The sequence below is a fragment of the Micropterus salmoides genome, unplaced genomic scaffold (genome assembly GCF_014851395.1).
Source record: "Micropterus salmoides isolate LMB-PRFRI ecotype aquatic unplaced genomic scaffold, ASM1485139v1 Ms_hic_scaffold_19, whole genome shotgun sequence".
NCBI classification, from domain to species: Eukaryota; Metazoa; Chordata; class Actinopteri; order Centrarchiformes; family Centrarchidae; genus Micropterus; species Micropterus salmoides.
Window position 1 is genome coordinate 22168254 of NW_024041039.1, and position 20374 is coordinate 22188627.

At 42.1% G+C, this 20374-nt stretch overlaps 1 protein-coding gene across 2 annotated transcripts in view; it reads left to right on the top strand.

Moving 5' to 3' along the window:
* The window catches only part of prkd3 (protein kinase D3), a 37373-nt gene that overhangs the window by 5525 nt on the left and 11474 nt on the right, over nucleotides 1–20374 (top strand). For both annotated transcript variants that reach the window (XM_038728942.1, XM_038728941.1), the window contains exons 3-5: nucleotides 15181–15319; nucleotides 18655–18786; nucleotides 19323–19480. In XM_038728942.1, the coding sequence (XP_038584870.1) occupies nucleotides 15181–15319; nucleotides 18655–18786; nucleotides 19323–19480 (429 nt within the window). The remainder of the gene's footprint in view (nucleotides 1–15180; nucleotides 15320–18654; nucleotides 18787–19322; nucleotides 19481–20374) is intronic.

Genomic DNA, 20374 nt, shown 5'->3' on the forward strand with positions numbered 1-20374 from the left:
CAAAGCTTGTGATCATAGCTTAAGGACAGAAAGTTTATTTTCTGGTGAAGTGAGTGCTTTACTTTGTTGCACTTCTGCTGTTTTTAGTGTTTTTAGTGTTCCTCTTTGGAGCCTGTTTCTTCACTGACTTGCCAAACTATATGATGTTTGAAATCTTTTAGTGTACTACAGCAACATGATGGCAAACTAACTCATGTCCTATTGTCAGTGAGCGTGTATTTAAGATTTTATGCAGAGAAATCACTTTACAAACCATGGATACAAGATTGTATGCTATAGCAGATGCACTCTGGATGCAGCAGAACAGCTGTAAAATCTCCAGATGTTTTCATGTGCTCTCTTTTACCATGTATAACGTGTTATGGCTTCGAGGTTGACATTTCAGATAGTTCCTGAACAATTTAGTTTTGAATCAGTCTCATTGTTTGACAGGGATCCATGCAGCCTGTTATAATAGCTGTGCATTGTATAGCCTAGATTCTGTACTACTCATCTTCATGTTAAAGACTCAACCACATGACTTGGCCAGCGTCCACAGATTTGCTTTCCCTCTGTTCTCTGTGCTGATCTGAAGTTGGTTTTAAAAGTAGTGGTTTGGACCACATTCACCAACTTTAGTGGTTACGGTCAACTTTAGTCCAGGGCATCATGAGAGTTTCAGTCTGATAGAGCAGCTATTGTTGTTACCACTTCTGGAATTTACTGAATACTTCAAAATGTGACTGTTTTAGTGTCACCACTTGGCACAAGAGTATCAACTCTAAGCCAGGCTCCTTGAGGACTGTGAGAAAGGATGAAGGGAGCCAGCCAGTGGGTGGTGGAGACCCTCCCAGTCGTGTATCATCCAGCCCAGATCTAATCCATGATGAACCATTGACGGCCCCCCACTGGCTACATGCAACCCCAAGTTGAGGCAGCCTTGTTTCACTAGTCAGGTCCCGACTTCTCTGTCTGGTTTTTGGGCTTGATGAATGGTGTGAGATAAACATCCATAGCTTCCACTTGTTGAGCGCTTCCTGTTTGGTGTCGCCCAAGTGCTCTCGTGCAGCCAGCAAGGGAGCAGTGGCGGGACAAAAGTTCATGACTCCCTGAGAATGACTCCCAGTTAGCCAGCTGGTCAGCCTGGACAGCCAGCCAGCTACAGAACATTCCTCTTCACCCAGGCATTTTTGGAGGATGATGTGATGTTGCTCGGGATGGGTGGGATTAGACTGCTAGGAAACTGAAATATTTGAAGCTAAATGCTTGCTTTGGTAGTTCTGAACATCTGACAGATTTTGATGGATGCTTGCACAATTACCAGTATTCTGTCTTTATGGGACTGTATTTAATATCCTACAAAGGCACAATAGAATTTCTAGTGAAGGTGCTTTCCGGTGAATGTTGGCAGCAAACATGTTTGAAATAAATGTAGAATTTACAGTCTAGTTTGGCATCAATGGGGATGATAAAGCTTAGCAGGAGGAAGGACATTTTAAGTTCTTTTGGCATAGGTAATGGAAAAAAACATTAAACCTTTGCCTCACATGTTAGTTTTATGAATACTTTAATTTTAGCTCTTGTCTTTAGGATGTTGCTGCATTTTCACTCCAGCTGGAAATGCTGTGAAAGGCAGCTGCCTCAGCCACAGGTTTCCTTACTGGTTTTCTCAGTGCTGTAACTCCCAGTCTCTGGTAGAGGGCTGTACAACTGCCTCTGTAATTAGCGAGACAAAGGCCTTCTTGAGTCAGAAACTATGTTGGGCAGTGTACAGTAAAATAGCAGACTATTATAAAAACTGAAGGATTTGGATTGTTCTCAACCTTTGAGTAATATTACTTGCATGATGCAAGGTAACACAGAGAACACAAAATCGTCTCAACATTCCACTTTCAAGCGCACTAGAATCAATATATGACTTTAATCTCACCAGCCTTTTTGACTAAGATCTATATGTCATGCTGAGGTTTGTCATAAAGATAGACCTGGTTTGGGAAACAGTATCTACAGAAAGGGGCAAGAGAAAATTAGTTATAAGGAGAAAAAAAATTGCAATAAAGAAGGGTGCAGATGGAAAATGGAGAGACTGCAGTTCACTTTGAGCCAAACTAACCGAAACACACAGGAAATAAATCTTCACCATCTCCCTCTCTCCCTCCCTTCAACAGAATAAGTCCACATCTGCATGTTCCTATGGAGCTGGCAGCCATATTTCAGCCAAGAGGAAGTACCAACTGCACAGAGCTTTATGTGTGATATACATGAGGCTAGAGGTTTCCTGGAAAGCACATTCAGCTTCGTCTCAAGAAAAAACATGAGTCAAAGTCACACATGAGTCAAAATATTCACTGTTGGTATTGGTTCTGAATACACACTGCTTAGATCCAATCCAATCCAATCCACTTTATTTATATAGCACAATTTAAAAAACAACAAGGTTACCAAAGTGCTTTACAGAGATGATATAAAATATGCTCATGATAAATAAAAACAAAACAAAACAAATAACACCACATTGACAGCGACAACGAAGACCACAGCAGCTCTCATGGTGAATTAAAAGCCAGGGAATAAAAGTATGTTTTTAAACGAGATTTAAAGGTGTGGAGGTTGGGCGCCACTTTAATGTGAGGAGGTAAGTTATTCCACAGTTTGGGGGCAACTACTGAAAAAGAGCGATTGCCCCTGGTCTTCAGCCTGGTCCTGGTCACGTTCAGCCGCAGCTGATCAGCAGATCTCAGTGACCTTGGTGGGGTGTAATGGTTTTCAATGTTCATTTGCAGGCATTCTGATGTATTTCAAATCCATGGAGTTGACTAAAATGATATCACAATTGCTGACTCCAACTCCAATCCTACTTGCACAAATCTATCAATTTCCCCAGTCTTGGAGTAATTTGTGGAAAAGGGAGAGAGAGAGAAGAAAATGGGGGAAAAAATATCTCTGAAGTTAAGTGAGCTAAGTAATTTCTACCATCTGTAGTGCACATTTCTGCCGCCTTGCTCCCCTCTAAATGTAAAGGGGCAAGGCAGAACACAGGGCCCAGCCACAGCAGTCAGAGAATGACAGAGTGGAGAAGAGTGGTCCTCTCCAGGGAAAGGGAGCAGGGGATGCTGGGACAGCCCTCGTTGGCAGGCCTTGCATGGGACACTGAGGGGGGTTGTGGCCACCGTACGACTCTGTCCCGCTGTTCAGTCAGTGCCAGAACCATCAATAGAAGGCCGCTTCTGCCACAAGTGCGGGTTGTGCTTTGGATTTTCTGCGCTTCTGGGTTGCCCAAATGCCCTTCACCATACTTGACTTTTGCCAGTGGTGGGAGATAATCTTGCATCACTCCAATCTCTGCTAATGCTGGCTGAATGGACTTTGATTGGGATTATATTGAAGTGGCAGGCAGCAGTAATGTTGAACCATTTAATACTCAGGAATCCTGGTGACTTTGTCCTTGTGAACCCTACCACATGTAGCGATTTAGGAGGTGCTTTCTGAGAGACTCCACTAAGTTTCCATTCATGAATTTGTAACTGCAGCATTGCACACTTCGCTGAAATAGGATCTCTAATTTCCCTTATTAATTTACTCATTAATGGGTTGATTTCCTCTTCTCCTTAGTCTGGCGTTCCTACTTCACTGCACTTGTTGACAACCTCAGCACATTTAGAGGACTTCAACCAGGACAAATGCTGAAAAAGAAGGGTCCAGTGATGTGGAAACCTCTTCTGCCCTCTTCAAGATTTGAACCCTTCCTAATTTGACCTGGTTAATCACTAATGTCACTTTTCTGAACTGAAGAATGTCTCAACTAAAACGGCTAGTACAAACAGATGTTATAATCATGATCTTAGCAGATGTGTTAGCATGCCAAAAATGTTTCCACTGTCCTGGAATGAAGACCACATGGTCTCTGTTGTAGCTACGCAGTCATATCAGCGTGGCATTATTGATCCCTGCAGTACAAGCAGGTTGCAGAATGTCTTATTCTTTGATGTTTTCTCAGCACTGTTTGCCCTTCCTGTCTTTCAGTGCAGCAAGTGATCTGTCAAACTGATAGGAAGGTGGCAGGGGAAGTGCAATTACATGTTGATACAACAAGAATACAACAAGAAACCTACTGCCTTGTGAAGAGAAACAGTCTTAAGAAATGCTTCAGTGCCTCACATTTAATATGCAACATTTCCTCTAATAAATAGCACCGCAGGGCAAATTAAATGAATGGTTGTTTTTTTACAATCTCACTTTTGTTTGATTGGTTTGTTTGAGCATTTTTAAACCCAAGGGAAAGAGTCAGCCGCTCAGCATGATTCCTTTTGTCACTGTGTCTCTTTCTTCAGCCGTGCTTGCTGTTAGGTTAGCTCCCCTCAGAGCTGCTCCCTGTTTCCATATTCTCTGTTGCTGCTGCTCTTCAATCTGCTGTGGTCGGCCGAGCAGCACAGCAGTCTGTATGCCTGCGTTCAGATGGCTTTTCTCTACACTGCACTTGCTATTATTCTTGTCTGTGTGTTTAAACGTTCAGAGAAATTGCCTTTTGGTGTCTGTGTTTCAAAGAAGGTGACAGTTTGAGTGTTGGAATTTGGCTCGACCGAGTGTTTAGTTTAGTTTAGTTCTTTTACATAGGCGCAATTGTGTTTCTGTGAAACTGCTAATTCAACAAAAGAATGTCTGTAAGAGTAAAGCCTCCTTATTAATCATAAAGAAAGGGAAAACCTCAAGCAGACCGTGCCTGCCCACTTTCTCTAACACACAACCCACAGCAATTATTAATGTTTCTGTTGAGCAACGGCAGCGTGTTCCTACATCCTGCTATTACCGTGCACCTTATGACCTCCTGCTCTACCAGAACAAGAGAAAGTGCATTCACCATCAATCTCTCATAAAATTCCCCCAGGTTCACCTGTTTATTTGCCCCTTGTGAAGGTGAATCTGGCGACTGTCCCCTGATACTCAAGGCCAGAGAGGGGAGGTGGAGTGTGTACTGCAGTATATCTCTGTGGCGGAGGCGCTGGCGGAGGATCGCAGTGGGGCTATAACTCACCGGCAGTGTGCGGGGGCCCGGCCAAGCATGTCTTAGATCACACTGCTCTCTTCCTGAGAGGTCTTGGATCCTGTGACTCAGCCTTCCTCTTCTCTGCTTGGCTTCTGGACAATGCATGCAGCACACACACGCACACACACACACACACATTCATATATACACAGCATGCAAGCAAACACCCACGCATGCATCGTCATCGAAGAGAGGTGAGACAAGTTCTATCATGTATGTAAAAAATTTGTGCTATTAGGCCAACATCCATCTGGCTCTGATTGGGGAGACAGTGGCTAGTTACCAAACATTGACCTCATCACCATTAACTGCACTCCACTTCAGTGCTTTTGTACTTCAGGCCAAATTACCACAGAAGAGTATTGTTTCACTGGATTTAAACAATCAAAAGCCTGGTGAAAAAATTGCGGGATTTTCTTTAGAGAGCAACGTTTTATGAAACCGGGCAGAGATTTGGCCGCTAACCATCAGCTATTGTGGTTGATGTCAATTAGGTAAGCGGTATAGCTTTGTTAGAGCCTCCTGATGATTGCAAGAGGTCTAGGGTGACAGGTGCAGAGTCTCCTACTACACTGTGGTCTGGACAAGGCCCTGGACCGGAGCTCAGTGGTTAGAGTTGTAATTTCACCTTGTCTGCACCAGAAATGTAGACACACACTCCCATACTCCCATACCGTAGGCTGCAATCACACACATACACAGCTCTCAGTTTACAGTAAGGAGGAAAACAGCAGTGAATTAATTGCATGTGAACACTTGGCACTTTTTCAAACCCCTGTGTTTCTCATCCAACGAGTCAGCTATATTCCTCGGCCAGGCTGCAGTGTTCACACTTCTCTGAAACATGCAGGAAAAAGACAAGAAGTGAGAAGTGGTCTAGGGTGCTGAGATGTTGGACAGACAATAAGTTGCTTTGTCATTATGCAGCCTCTAGTGCGCACAATGCAGCTGCATAAAGTGGGGAGAGTTACAGCTGAGTGGCGGTGAAGCTTTTTCAGCTCGTGCGGTGTGTGTTACAGTTTTCTACAGTTGCATTGCTACGGTGTGATGCACATTGAAATTGACTATAGTGCCAGATTTATTTCAAGTAAGGCTTTATTCCATGCTTGGCTCACGCTTTGTGTGCTGAGAAGCCTCAGATGCCTTTCAGACTCGATCTGTCGTTCTGAAGAACATACGGCTATGTTCCACGAATATACAGCCTCATACAGTAAAACCATATTCTGCCACATGGAAGGAAATGAGTTAGTCAGGCCGTAGAGTGAGAAAGTCACAGCTTCTCTTGCCGCTCTCCCACCAAATGAGTTTCCTTTCCACTACATGTGGCTGCTTCAGTTGGTTACCCTTTAGTGGAGTCTTCCTCTTGCAGTGGAAAAGAAGCTGACTTGACTTCAGGAGGAGCACGTTTTATGTATGTGTGTATGTTGTGGAGTGTGATTGGATGAGTTTGCTTGATCCTGCAAGTGTACAAAGATGCCTGCTTGAATATAAACCATATGAACCCCGCCACACACACACTCTTTCTTGATCCAGCTGTGGTGTGTTTTTTCTTGGCCTGTGCCTGCAAACTGAGGAGCAAATAGTTTTATGTAATGTGCCATTGAAATGAAGCATGCACCTTGTAATTTCTTTTCATGCACTGGCTGCAGAGCAGAAGGGAAGCACATTCCATGCATTGACTTGACTCATCTTGGACTGTTGTCAGTAGATCTACAGTGTGTCGTAACACCCTGCAAAATTTTTAAAATGTCTTGCTAATTGAATAGTAGGAGGTGTGTTGTGGTAGATGCTGCCCGCTTGCATCACAAAGCTCTCTGAGATGAAGAGATTTTATAAACCTTTCCCCTGTTGCAATTTAATCAAGCTAGACCGATGAATCGGCTGGGCCAATATATATGCATGTATATTGGCTGATAAGCAACAAAAAGTTGAAGAACATAAATGTCAAAAATTAGTTTAGTTTGAGGTAATTTGGAAACTGTGTCTCCATTACAAAGTTTACAATTAATAAGAAAGATGACATCAGAACCAGAAATATTGTCTTTTTAATTTCCACACATTCGTCTTCATCTTCAGAACCTGGTGCCTCCATTACCCACAATACAACTCAGTCAGCGATTCGGGGGGGGGGGTTGAGGCAATTGATCAGACTTTAGCGCAGCTCCTTCTGGATCTGCAATGAGCCTTTGGCTACAACTACAAAACACTGAACTATTCCTTTAATATTTTGAGGCCAGATACTGGGTCTCTTGTCTTCTTTCTTGAAGTCATGATATGTGTTGAATTCCAAAACGTTTCCCTTGTTTCCCTTAAAGTTTTAATTCAAACAGCAGCTATTTTGTGCTTGCTTAATAGCACTCATTTTTCATTTCATTCCCTCCCCTGAATAGTAAAAAAAAAAAAAACTACAGCACTGTACCTACAGTATAGTCAGGACATATTCTAGACCATGAAAGGGAATTATTTAGAAAATATTGCAGCCAAATTATCTGGAAACTGTGGAAAACTAGTGTTTCCAGTGTGCCCTCACTCCAAGTGACAAATGAATTATGTTGAAGCCCACATCTAGTAATTGTGTAATTCCCTGCGTATGTGTTTCTTGTACCATGCTGTGTGGAAAACCTTTGCTTGGTATAACATTAATAATATGTAATGAAAACAAATACAATTCCGCTGTTGACTTTAATAGATTAACACAGTTTTCCACACCGTGCTTGATGTGACTTGAACAAAGTAATTACACAGTTTTCCCCCAAGGTTCGTGTGAGCATAATTGAATTTAATTTTCCAATGCATTCATTTGACAAGTTATTGAAGTATATTTTCCTCTGCTGTGGGCATTAACATACACTCAAAGTCAAACAATTGTTTCCCCATTGTATTCCTATTTATGAAACCCCCACTATGGCTCAGTGGAACCTATGGTTTCATGACTTACAGTGGAGCATTCAGCACATGTTGTCTATTAACTCTGCTGTACATCAAAACTCAGCAAGCCAAGCTTGGCGGTATTTACCAAGTTTTAGTATATATGCCATTTGATCCAGCTCTCTTTTTATTTTTCTCCTTTCAAGCCGTTCTTAGGAACTCTCTTCAAACAAAACAGAAACAAATAGATCAACATGTTGTGTCTTGTGGTGGTGGTCTCTAGGCTAAGTGTGGTCTGTGACGTGGCAATATTCAATTATTGCAGGGTTATGAGTCAATGGACTTATTTATCTGGTGAGTATCACCTTGTATCACACTGATCTTGTGACAGTCTTTATCTTGCCACCTCAAGCTAAATGCACAACGGCCTTCTACCTCCTGACCCTTGTTAAATGTTTCACAAGAAGCCAGTACCTTAATGAACATGTTTAGGTTTTGTCCTCTGCAGGGAGGTTAAATAATATTCTACCCTCTCCTTTTATAATGTCATAGCTTATTCATAATACAGTAAAGGTTTCTACATTCACTTGTGCACATTGTGACCAGTACAACAGTATTTAGTCTGGGACTAAGTGCTTGCTCAAAGGCATCTTCGAAGTAGTTGCAGAGGGATAGACTTGCTCATTCACCTTCAACACAGTTTCCCATCTGGACTTCAAATTCGAATTCTCAGATTTACCTCTCCAGGTGCACTGTCCGATTGAAATGCCAAAACTATAGTTAACTAAAATGCTAAAAATCTCCTATACTGGTTATAGAACAGTTGTTTGTTGTTCATATAGCAAGACGCCTAGATAACAATTTAAAAAGTTTAAATAGTGGAAGGTTGGAAGTCCTGGGCCACCATTTGTTTGGCTGTGAGTTTGGGGAAAAATCCAAAAAGGACACCTATAGATAGTTTTCTTAATTTTGAATTTGTGTTTTATAATATATGCTAATGAACTAATGTTGGTTCAATGACTTTAGACCACCATTCTAGGGTTTATACAAAGGGGGTCTGGCTTTGTCAGATTAGTAATTTACAGAGAAAACTGTAAGTAAGTAAGTAAACTGAAGTATGGCATAGGCCAGTCACGATTCTCAAAAACAAATCACATGACAGTGTGATGCCAGAGATCACATGACAATCATACAGAATTACAAAACAGAGTTTTCAAATGCATCCACTTTGAAGTGTGTTTGTGAAAAGATCCATTGTTGTTGGTCTAAAACACTGTGCTAGTGTGGTTAAAGGTTGACTTTTTAAGAAGAAGAAAATGCGTTTTATAATGTATCAGTGTAGAATTGAAGTGATTAGTCAATTGATCAATTAGTCGATCCACAGAAAAACAAATTGTCATTTTAATTGTCATTTTTAAGCAAAACGATTCAACATGTCACAGTTCCAGCTTCTCAAATGTGAGAATTTGCTGCTGTTTACTCATCTTATGTTATGATAAACTGAAACAGAATTATTTTAGGTTTTGAGGTTCAAAACCATTTTGAGCTTTATGAAGCTGTGGTTGTAATTTTTATTACTGTTTTCTGACATTTGTAGACTAAATAATTAAAAGACTGAAAAAAAGTATCATTTGTTTTGTTTACTTACACATGTATGTTACAACCTTAAACTCATGCAGACTGATCTGGAGCAGGACGTTTTATTGTAACTGTCCTTCGCATTTGTTTGGCCTGCTGCCCGACTAATAAAGGTGTGAGGCAGCCGGAGGTCAAGCAGCATACTTTTCCTTACTGTAATTACATGGCCATCTGTCAGAGCCCCTGCACCGCTCTCAACACCGCTTCCCTTTAGCCACCCACCTCTGCCACACATCACACATATGCACAGAAACACAAATGTCACACCACATAGTCATATGAACACTATTCTATTTTGACAAAAACTTTTTATTGTGACTGTGTCTTCACACATTGTATTTGTGTTATTTGAAAAAAAAAATGCTGTAGACCATTCAAGCCACAGGGCGCCCCCCCCCCCCCCCACAGTTTTAATGTCACATTCATCTTTGGATGTATGTGGATGAGTAATGACCTATGAGTCATTTCCCTAATTTATCATTTTGAGCTTTACAATGCAACTGATAGCAATAGCTATGCAAGAGAAAGCATCAATGTTCCTGAATGCCAAATGGCACACTTGGTTATTCAAACCAGATCATTTTGTCATGGCTGTCTTGAGGTAATTTGTTTTTGGCTCCCAATGAAATAGGACCATATTTCAGATCTGTCCCGCTCCCTGGCCCTCTCCCACCATCAACTCCCCTCTTTCCTCATCTCCCCTGCCTCTCACTCTCTTTCCTTATAACAGGATTTAGCATATCAATGGCGGATTAGTTCGTTTAACAAAAGCTTACTACTGCAAAGCCCCTTTCCACTCGTCTTTCCAGCCTGACTTGTGGACCTCACACACAGCTCCTCCGCGCCGGGGTCTTTGGTGTGCGTGTGTGGTCGCCGCTGCTCGGCTGAATGGATTTGCGTTTGAAGATGACAAAAGACATGCTTAGTCACTATGGGCTTTCGGAGATGTATGCAGTAGCATGTGTGGGTGATGGTGTGTGAGGGTGCATATGTGTACAGGAGCACGGTAGAGGTTTATTTTTACATGCATGTATGCTGGGAGCTGAAAAACGTGTGTGAATAGAGTCATTTCTGCTTTATGCATGCGCACACTCTCAGGTTAGCCATCAATTATCACCTCATCTGTATAATCTGAACAACATACTGCAAAAAATGGGTCCTAAACATGCCAATCTATTGTTCTTGTACCTCTGGCTTCCTCTTGCTTTAATGAGGCATGGAAAAAAGTACTGTCCTCTGCCCCCGCAGCCATTGCGGGCCTGCAGATGCTCCAGCTTTGGAATGGGACCTGTTCTGTACAGTGGAAAGTGTTGCACAGGGTGCCAAGAGGGGGGTGACACCAGCTGGATAGATTTGGGCATCGAGCATGTGTGCGTGCAGGGTTCGAGAGAAGGCAAGTGGAGGAAAACCCCACTGTGACACTGCAGCCAGCTCAGGAAGGATGCCCCACTGCCTGCACTAGTGTTGGTTTGAGCCACATGAAATTAATCACCTCAGAGGGTGACAGGGTTTAGGATGTAGGTATGTCAGAAGGAGGGGGCGAGTTGGAAATGTTCCATTATACAGGCACGTGCCTTGTGTTACATTCTGAACAAAACTTTCTCCTCACACACTGTTTATTAGCTTATCATGTTTGTGTTTGCAATAGTTTTAATGCAGTTGAAAGCATTTTTATAATGGAATTAATTAATGGCGGACTCTTATGTAACATATGGGAACGTGAGGGTGTCTCCATAAGATGAATATCTAACACTCAAACACACCACAGGCCCACAGTGTTTGTGAAATAAAAGTATTATCAGTATCACAGTGGCAAGGTGTCTGTGTGGTTGTGAGTGTATGTCAGCTTTAATACATTTTACATCACCATTTTACAAACACGTATCTCCTTGGTGGAATTCTGGTTTGACTAGCACTATGCGGGTTTCAACTAGAGCTGGATTTATCCTGCGTGTAGTGGCAAAGTGAAGCTTTTCCCAGGATGCACAATGCAAGATGTGAGCTACACCCTAGTCTATCAAAGGGCTGACACACACACACACACACATACACACACGAACGAGACCTGCATGCGTTTCTTTTGAATGAGCGAGAAGAGGGAAGGACCTGGAGAAGGCCCACTGCAATATGGAGATAACATCTGGACTGTCACATACTGTAGGACCCCACTGAATTTGAGCTCAGGACCTTTTTGCTTTTTGTGTGTTCAACCCAAGACCTTCTTGCCGTGAGGCGACAGTGCTAACCACTGCCCCTCTTCAAATTCAGTTGCCATGTTTATTCAAAAGGTCACTTCACTTAGATCACATTTAATTATTACCCCTAGTAGTATCTAGCAATGCTGATAGTTTTGGTTTTGCAGTCTCTTCCAGTGAGTTATCTAGCCCAATACATTGGAGGTGAATTGAACATATATATATCACTATATTTGGAACGCGGTGAATCTTTCCAGAAACAGTGTCATGGTTACTGACTGATTGGCCTTTTCTTTGCATCCTCTGCAATTAGAGCTGCAATGATTACTCAAATAGATATCAACTATCGCCAACTAATTTTATAATCGATTAATTGGTTTGAGTAATTTTTTAAGAAAAAAAAAATTCATCTTCTTAAATGTGGATATTTTCTGGTTTCTTTCCTCCGCTATGACAGTAAACTGAATATCTTTGGGTTGTGGACAAAACACGATATTTATTTATAGACAAAATAACTAATTTCCGGTATCAATCAAGAAAATATTTGACAGATTCATTGACACTGAAAATAACCATTTAGTTACAGCCAGTGTTTAGCAAGCTACTTGGAAAATGTAGTGAGCTAAGCTACTAGCTACTCTACATTAAATGAAGCTTCACTACACAGAAGCTACCCCCAAGTGAAATGTAGCAAGCTAAGCTACAGCAACCTGGCAAAAGTAGCTTAGCTACTTTTAATTTTTTATAGTTAGGTCATTACACACACACACAAACATATATATATATATATAAAGAAACCCCTTCTCACCCCTTGTAGTAGTATGTATCATTCTCAAGCTCGGGTCCTCTAACAGAGGCCTGGGAGTTTGAGTATCTTAGCTGTTCATATATATATGAACAGCTATATATTCATATATACACACACACACACACACACACACACACACACACACACACACACACACACACATAGGCCTAGTTTATATTGAACTAACTTCATTCCTCAGTAACAATAGAAGAAAGACTAAAAACCTGCTCCAAACAGTGTGTGTGCGAGAGAGAGCTAAATCAGGCACACAGAAACTCTCCAACTTACTGCCATTTCATTGCAGCGAAATGTATTTCCTCATGCAACTAACAGAGAACCGTTGTTGTTTGAATCAAGTAACTTAATTTTCACATTATTAATTAATTATATATTTTTTATTGTTTATATGTGAATTTGTGCTCTGGCAACATTACAACCTAAACAACTTAAACATTCATGGTAATGAGCGAGAGAGAGAGAAAAATCTCATCTCATCTCATGGAAACAAGTTTCTGCCACTACATATCAAAGTTTCCTCCTCATTAGAGGAAGAGGTGTCCAGGCTGGACCCTGATCCTTCTCACAAGAGGTGTTACAGTAACTATCACAATAGAAAGTAAACTCAGTCGCGCATGTCTTTATTCCCCTGCAGCAAAGTTGCAGACATCAGCCCAAGGACAGGTTTGCTACGTGGCGTCACTTACTGATCCTTCAGAAATGCTTGGGGAAATATAGCGTGTGTGGAAGCTACCGCACTACTCGGTAGCGATAAAATAGCTTTGTTACTGAAAAGCTATTTGATTCAGAGAATAGCAACGCTACCACCAAGCTACTGAGAAATGTAGTTAAACTAGTAACGGCGCTACTTGTAGCGACGCTACTGCCCAACAATGGTTACAACCCTGTCTGCAATGCAACTATTGCATAATATGTGCACTGAGGAATATTGATGTTTCACCTTGCATGTTGTTTATTCCTAGAGTGAAGCTATAGACAGTTCATGAATTATATTCTAAGGACCCAGTGCCTGGTGGGTCTTTCATGGGGAAGCCCCACTGCTGTACATGAAGTCATGTTTTATGTTCTGATGTTGGCAGGGGGACCAGGTACTTTGTTGGAGTGTCTCTCTGTCCAACCACTAGTCCACTCTGCTGCTTGAAAGATCAGAGCAGGGCTCACTAGTCATCAATGTCTGTGCAGAATTACATTTTTGCCTTCTGATGGTTCATTCTTCAGGCTCTGTTGAGTCATCTGATACACCCATGTTTTCCTGAGCCATCAATCTGTCTTGCTGTCTCTGTATCTGTGTTTCTTGGCAGTTAAAAGGCTCCAGGTGTTTTGTGTGTCCCGTGCCCAGATGCTTTGCCAATCCTAGTGCTCCTGGGCCATAGTGGCATTGTTTTGTATGGCCTATTGTGTGTGACCCTGGTTCAGGGGAAACAGCTGGTGGATCCTCCTGTACCAGCCTGCTTGGCACTGAGGCTGGGCTCAAGCCTTGTTGTAAAATTACCGTGCCCCAATTCCCATTTTGATACAAACAATGCGGGACAGCTCTGAACATCCATCTACAGTTAATCAGTTTTTTCTTCAGTGTCAGGTTTGTGAAGTGATGTTACGCTATGCAGAACATGAGAGCAACCTTCCCTCCTGGTATTAAGAACAGGAACCTTCTTTGTGCAAGCTTCAGTGTTAAGTTAGTTTGCTGCCTGTGCTTGTTTACAGTAGATATTTACATTCTCTATACTTTTTGTGTATGTGCTCATATAATTTGGTTGTAGCCCTTGCCTTGTGTCAAGAACATCGCTCTCCGAGAGGCTATGGGCTGACTTTAATACAGGACGTGACTCAATATTGACTGGCGCTGCACTTCCTGTGAGCTGATTCTCTTCTACTCCTCTCAGGATGTTTACCTCCTTCTTCCCCGTCTCCCTCTCCGCTCCCTTCCTTGATCATGTGACTTTACGTCGGGGCGCTTAGGTCCAGGTCGGACCTGGCTTTTGTAGGTTTAGTTTGGCCCAGACGGCGGTGACTGCTGATCTTGGCAATGGTGGAATCCAGATGACTTTTCATTGTGTGCACTTATTAAAACAATACAACCATTACATTATTTAAGTAGAACAATTTATGAGTAGTTTTTCATGATTATTCCATGTTGGCATTGAGGTGTCACTGTATTCTTGGAAACAGTATGAAATAAAAGACTCTCAATTTCCAAAAACAGGCAGGAAGGAGAGAGCCATGACTTTATGACTTGAAAATAAAATAAATGCTGACCACTAAATTTGATTGTGGAATGGAAAATCAGTCTTCTGGAGGGTCCTTTTTAGTGGTATTTCCTCCTATTTCATAGTGTTCATAGTATAAAAGGAGGTCTGAGCAGGAGTTCTCTTCATGAGCCACTGGGTTCAGAATACTCCAATGCCCATACTGATGGTAATGTAAGCCACTGGAAATTATGTAATGAGTGTGTGTGTGTGTGTGTGTGTGTGTGTGTGCACTTGTGTGAATATACAGGTTTGCCCGGACGAGGGCCCATCACGCTGCACTAACCATTAATGTCCAGACATTGTGCGTACACACATTACCTCTATCAGTAGAACTGAGAACTAGACTAATATCTTTACTCTACTGTCTCCACCTCTCTCCAGTTCCCAGAGTGCGGCTTCTTCGGCATGTACGACAAGATCCTGCTGTTCCGTCATGACTTAAATGATGAGAACATCCTGCAGAGGCTCACCTCGGCAGAAGACATCCACGAAGGAGACCTCATAGAGGTGGTGCTCTCTGGTATGTAAGCTGCCATTTGCATCTCAGATTAGTTTGAACATGAAGAAAGTTGTGGTAAAATGAATTGCTACTCAGCATCTTTGTGAAGGCAAAATAAACTCCCCATTGACTCAGAGTAAAAAAAGAGTTAACATTTGTGAACTGTTACTCTTGGCAAATACAAAGGCACAGAATGAAGACAACAAAGTTTAAACCTCTTAATGTGAGTATCTTAGATGAGCTATCCAAATAACTTAATATGGTTAGGATCAGAGTCAGGAAGAGATATTTATTAAATGTTGAAAGCAGTAGCTTAAAAGAAGGCGAGACCTTTTGCATATGTGTTCCATGTATATATGTATGAGTGGAATATATCAGTTGAAACATCAGCAAAGATTGTATACAAATTGTCTAAAGAGAGAAACAGAGAGAAACCGCCTTAAGGTCTTGCTTCTTCTGTCTTCCAAAACAAGAGAAAAATTTAGCAAAAGTTCAACCAAACGGTATAAACAGTGTTTCAAAGTCCAAACATTGGTCTATAACTAATAAACTGGAGGTTTGTTACATTTTTTGTGTTAGTAGACACACCTCCCAGTTGAACACAGCCTGTCGTGTCTTGTTCAAGGGCACTTCAGTGGGTCAGATACTTGCTGTGAGAGTCCTCTGTACTCAGTTTAAACGTCACTGCCCACATAAAATATTATTCTTGCGCCATTTTATGTTATGTTTTATGTGTCAATTGAATGACTACAAGTGAATCACCCGACACGCTACCATCTCGCTCACTCACTCACTTACTCACTCCCCTGCCTTTTACTTTTTGATAAAAGTGCGTTTTCTTTCTTCCTCATCAAAGTTTCCATCAGATTGTCCGCCTTTCTAGCGGCCACAGGTGTTTGCAGTGAATGAATCAGCTTCCTGCGCAGTGCTGAGACCAACAAACGTAATAGAGTATCTGTTCTGCTCTAATCTGTTTTCCTGCTCCATCTGTCTCCACCGGGAAGCACCTGACACCACCTGTGCTGAATATCTCCCCATCTCCTCTGGGCTGCGAGCATTGTTTGCAGGGATTTAGACAGGGGATGATTGTATAGGTTCAGGATCTGAGGGTAGTTCAGGCATCAGGGCTGAGGAATGTAGACTAAAGACTGGAGAACTTCCTTCTTTTTGTTTCTGACTGTCTGTGTTTGTCTTGTGCTCTCTTTTGTGTCAGTCTTTGTTGCTCTCTTTCCCTACTCGCTTTCTCTCATTATAATCCCTCCTACCTCATCAAATCCATCTGCACATGTAAGCTCCCACAGCAGAGCCTGGCAATTTATAGCCTGAGATATACCTTATGAAAACCGTAACAAGAGGCGGATGTTATCTTGCATTTGCTACATTACAACACATGCTGTTTTTTGTATTTCATCTACCACTGAATGAACTTGGCCGTCTTCGCGAGAGGGGCTTTGCATGTCAGACACTTGATCTTTGTTTGAGAAACACGAGCTGAGAGATCCACATTCCCAAGCCTTTCATTTGCTTCAGAGAAAATATGAACCTTTTCCGCCCCGCAATTTGTCTCCTGTCATCTTCCGTTCAGTTTCCCTCAACCAACCTGTTGTTGGATTCTGCGGCTGTGGGAGAGAGTCTGAATATCTCTCTCGCTGCAAGAGGGAGGCAGAAGTGGCTTTTTCTTGGCTGTGGGCTCAAAGAAGAGGGCTTGTTTTTCCTGCAGTAAGTGATTGTAGTAGACCCGCAGAGTGTAAACACGCTCTGATGTGCGGGGCGGCCCTGGACACAGCGGACACTGTGCAGGCCATCTCGGCCCATGAGGTTTGAGGTTTGGCCTGACCGATAGTCCCTTTGTTCTGTTTTTCACTCCCTTAAATTCCCACCCACTTTCACAAGCTCCTTATTCACCACTGCTGGTAGTGTGATATTGATATTTTACAATGCTTTCGTTTTTGGCATAAATATGGCAAACTTGTTTTTGTCAGATGGAATCTTGTGGCCCCCCAAATGGAAACTCAGTGCCTCAAAGCAAACAGATAGCACATTCATGTAAGCCTCACTGCTCGTGAGAAGTGCTGTGGAAAACAACGTGTCGAGTTTATGTTGGGTGTTGTTTGATGCTAATTAGCATGATTTTGAGCATGAGCATTACATAACAGCATGACTGTTTAAAAGCGGCCAGTTGTTTTGCAGACGTCTGTGAAAAAGCTCATGAATGCCCCCTTTCATGTGTCTGTGCCGGGGAGCTATGTTCGGCCCATGACATGTGACCTGCTTGAGTTCTTTCTTCTCTTTCAAATCAAACCCAAACTGTGAAAATCAACCCACCAGCCATTCTTTAGTCAAATTAACAGATCAGATTGATTCAGTGTGACTGGCTTTTTATTGCTTATGAGGATTTCTGTGACATCTAAGGTTTTTTCTCAAAATCTTCTCAAAATTATTTTCTTGCTTAAAGGATGGTTATATTTGTTGTTCAAATCTGCATCTCATCAGAGCCATCCACTGTTGTCCAAGAGAAAATGTGTTTAATTGAATCCCCTCAAAGAAAATGAAATAAGATGACATCACCATCACCACCACACAGGTTTCAGTCTTTAACCCGAGTGTAACGATTAACCATTCCCTTGTTGGTCACTACGGCCTGATAAATGATTGCACAGGAACAGCGAGGGACACTCTGCTAATGCAGGCTTGGAGAGACGAGAAGATTCAGTTGCACACACAGGTTTGGCCCCAGTCACCTTCATAGCTTACTCATCTTCACATCTTTGATGATTCAGAGCCATGACGAACCTACTCTTGCTTCCAGCAATGAGCTCACTGTGTCTGTGTGACTCACGACAACAGAGACATGAAGGAAAAATAAGAGAGAAACAGGAAGAGAGTATCCACAGCTCCACTGGTTTTGATATTAAGCTCATGATAACAAAGATGAACTGATACAACAGGATCATTCTACATTTATCTGGTGTCTTATGGGTGTGCCCTATCACTTTGATACATGGAATGATGAAATTGAAATTGTGTCTTTGCAGATGTGGCGCCCCCTACTGCAGCAGTGTAGATGTAGCACTTGCACGAGAAATCACATATTTGTTTATGCCGGAGCACTTGCAAAGGGAATCTCAGTCCTATTATATTACTTTCTTTCTCATTTACATACACACATATCACACATATAGTGAGGCTGGTTTTATGAGAAATAACATAATAATGTGAAAAAGTTGCCAAATACACATGATAAATTGCTGCTCTCTTCTTGTCTCTTTGATTCCTTTGTCATTACATATAAATGGTTTTCCAGATTTGTTTTGCTTTCGCCAAGTTTCAGTTATACACTTGTGTATTGTTTCTAGCTCAAGCCACAGTTGAAGACTTCCAGATCCGACCCCATGCCCTTTATGTCCACTCCTACAAGGCCCCCACATTCTGCGACTATTGTGGGGAGATGCTATGGGGTCTCGTTCGACAGGGACTCAAATGTGAAGGTTAGACACACACACACACGCAAACACCTCGTTGAATGCCACAGAACCCCTGCTGTGTCATTGCCAAGCCACTGAGCTAACCTTTTACTGGATCCCATACTGCATCCACACACACGCTCACACACAGATGCACACCAGATCTCTGACCTCAAAAATGTATCAGGGAGGTATACAAGCAAACAAGAAAGATTTGGTCCGGGTGCCGGAGCCAGTGAAATGCTTGACATTCAGATCCCAGCGGAATTATGGCGCGTCGGCTCGCCTTTCATTTTCTGTCCTTGCTGGATTAGATTTGAATTAAACTCTTTCATTTTCATGTTATTAGACTACATGTGAAGCCTAACAAGCCAGTGAAACATTCATGGTCATAAATTTTCATTTTAAAGCTTAATTGTCAGGAGCCATCTTGTTGCAGATTTGCGGAATAAAAATATGATCACCTCTCTTTCACCTCACTGTTTGATGTTCTGCAGCCTGTAGTATTAAATATTCCTAAGTTTTTTTGACTGGTGTCATTTGTGTTTTCATGTTTTAAGGATGTGGGCTAAATTACCACAAGCGCTGCGCCTTTAAGATCCCAAATAACTGTACTGGTGTCAGAAAGAGGCGATTGTCCAATGTCTCACTGCCCGGACCCTCCCTCTCTGTCCCCCGACCGGCACCTGCGGAAAATGCCGTGGTCGTCCTGGATGAGGTGAGTTCTGATTGGCTGGTTGGATAAAAATTAAGAAAACTATGCAAAGAGCACTGTGAAAAGTTGGAAAGACATCAGTATCTGCTTATCCTCTGAATGATGCAATGATTTTTGTTTTATCCTCACACATTAAATGAGCTGGCTGCAGTTCAGACATCATGCTATATCAGACTGGAAGCCAGGTGAATCGGCCAAGAATGTGAGGCAGTCAATCTGCATGCTGCTCACGAGCTTTGTCTCAACTGCTAAACGTGTCTAAACTTATCAAATTTGGCTCTTTTCCATGGGTGGATCTCATGGGCCCCGTTGTAGAATACCACTGATGCAGAAAATTGAATTGAGCTTCACATTGTTCTGTGGAGAGATCCTCAGCGAGGTCTTATGAAACAGTTTTTGCATAAGTCCGCGCTGGAATATTCCCCTCTTGTCTGTATCCCCACGAAAGGTCACATCAGGAAATGTAATTATGCTAATGACATTAAAAGTCCATTGAAGTCCAAGTTTATGTATCTACTAACTTATTGGCAAAAATGAAAGACGCGTCCTTCCCATTTCTGTCAGGAGCTTCCAGACTGCATGATTTATTCATGTACAATCAGAAATAAATGCTCATATGTGGTAAAACATGACAAATCTAATAACCCTTTTTCAACCGCCGGGATATGCAAAGTCACGCTAACTCAGTATGACAGATTTCATTTTCCCTTTTCCACTGATTTCTTTCTCTTCTTCTACTGCCATGTCATCATTCACTCATGTCTTTCCCTTTCACTCAAATACTCCCTTTGAGGCTGTTCTTCCGCTACTTTTCCCTTCACTTCCTTCCTGCATATGGTTTTTAATTCTTCCCAATGTCCCTCCGTCTTCTTGTTTTTCCATCCTTCCGACCCCCAC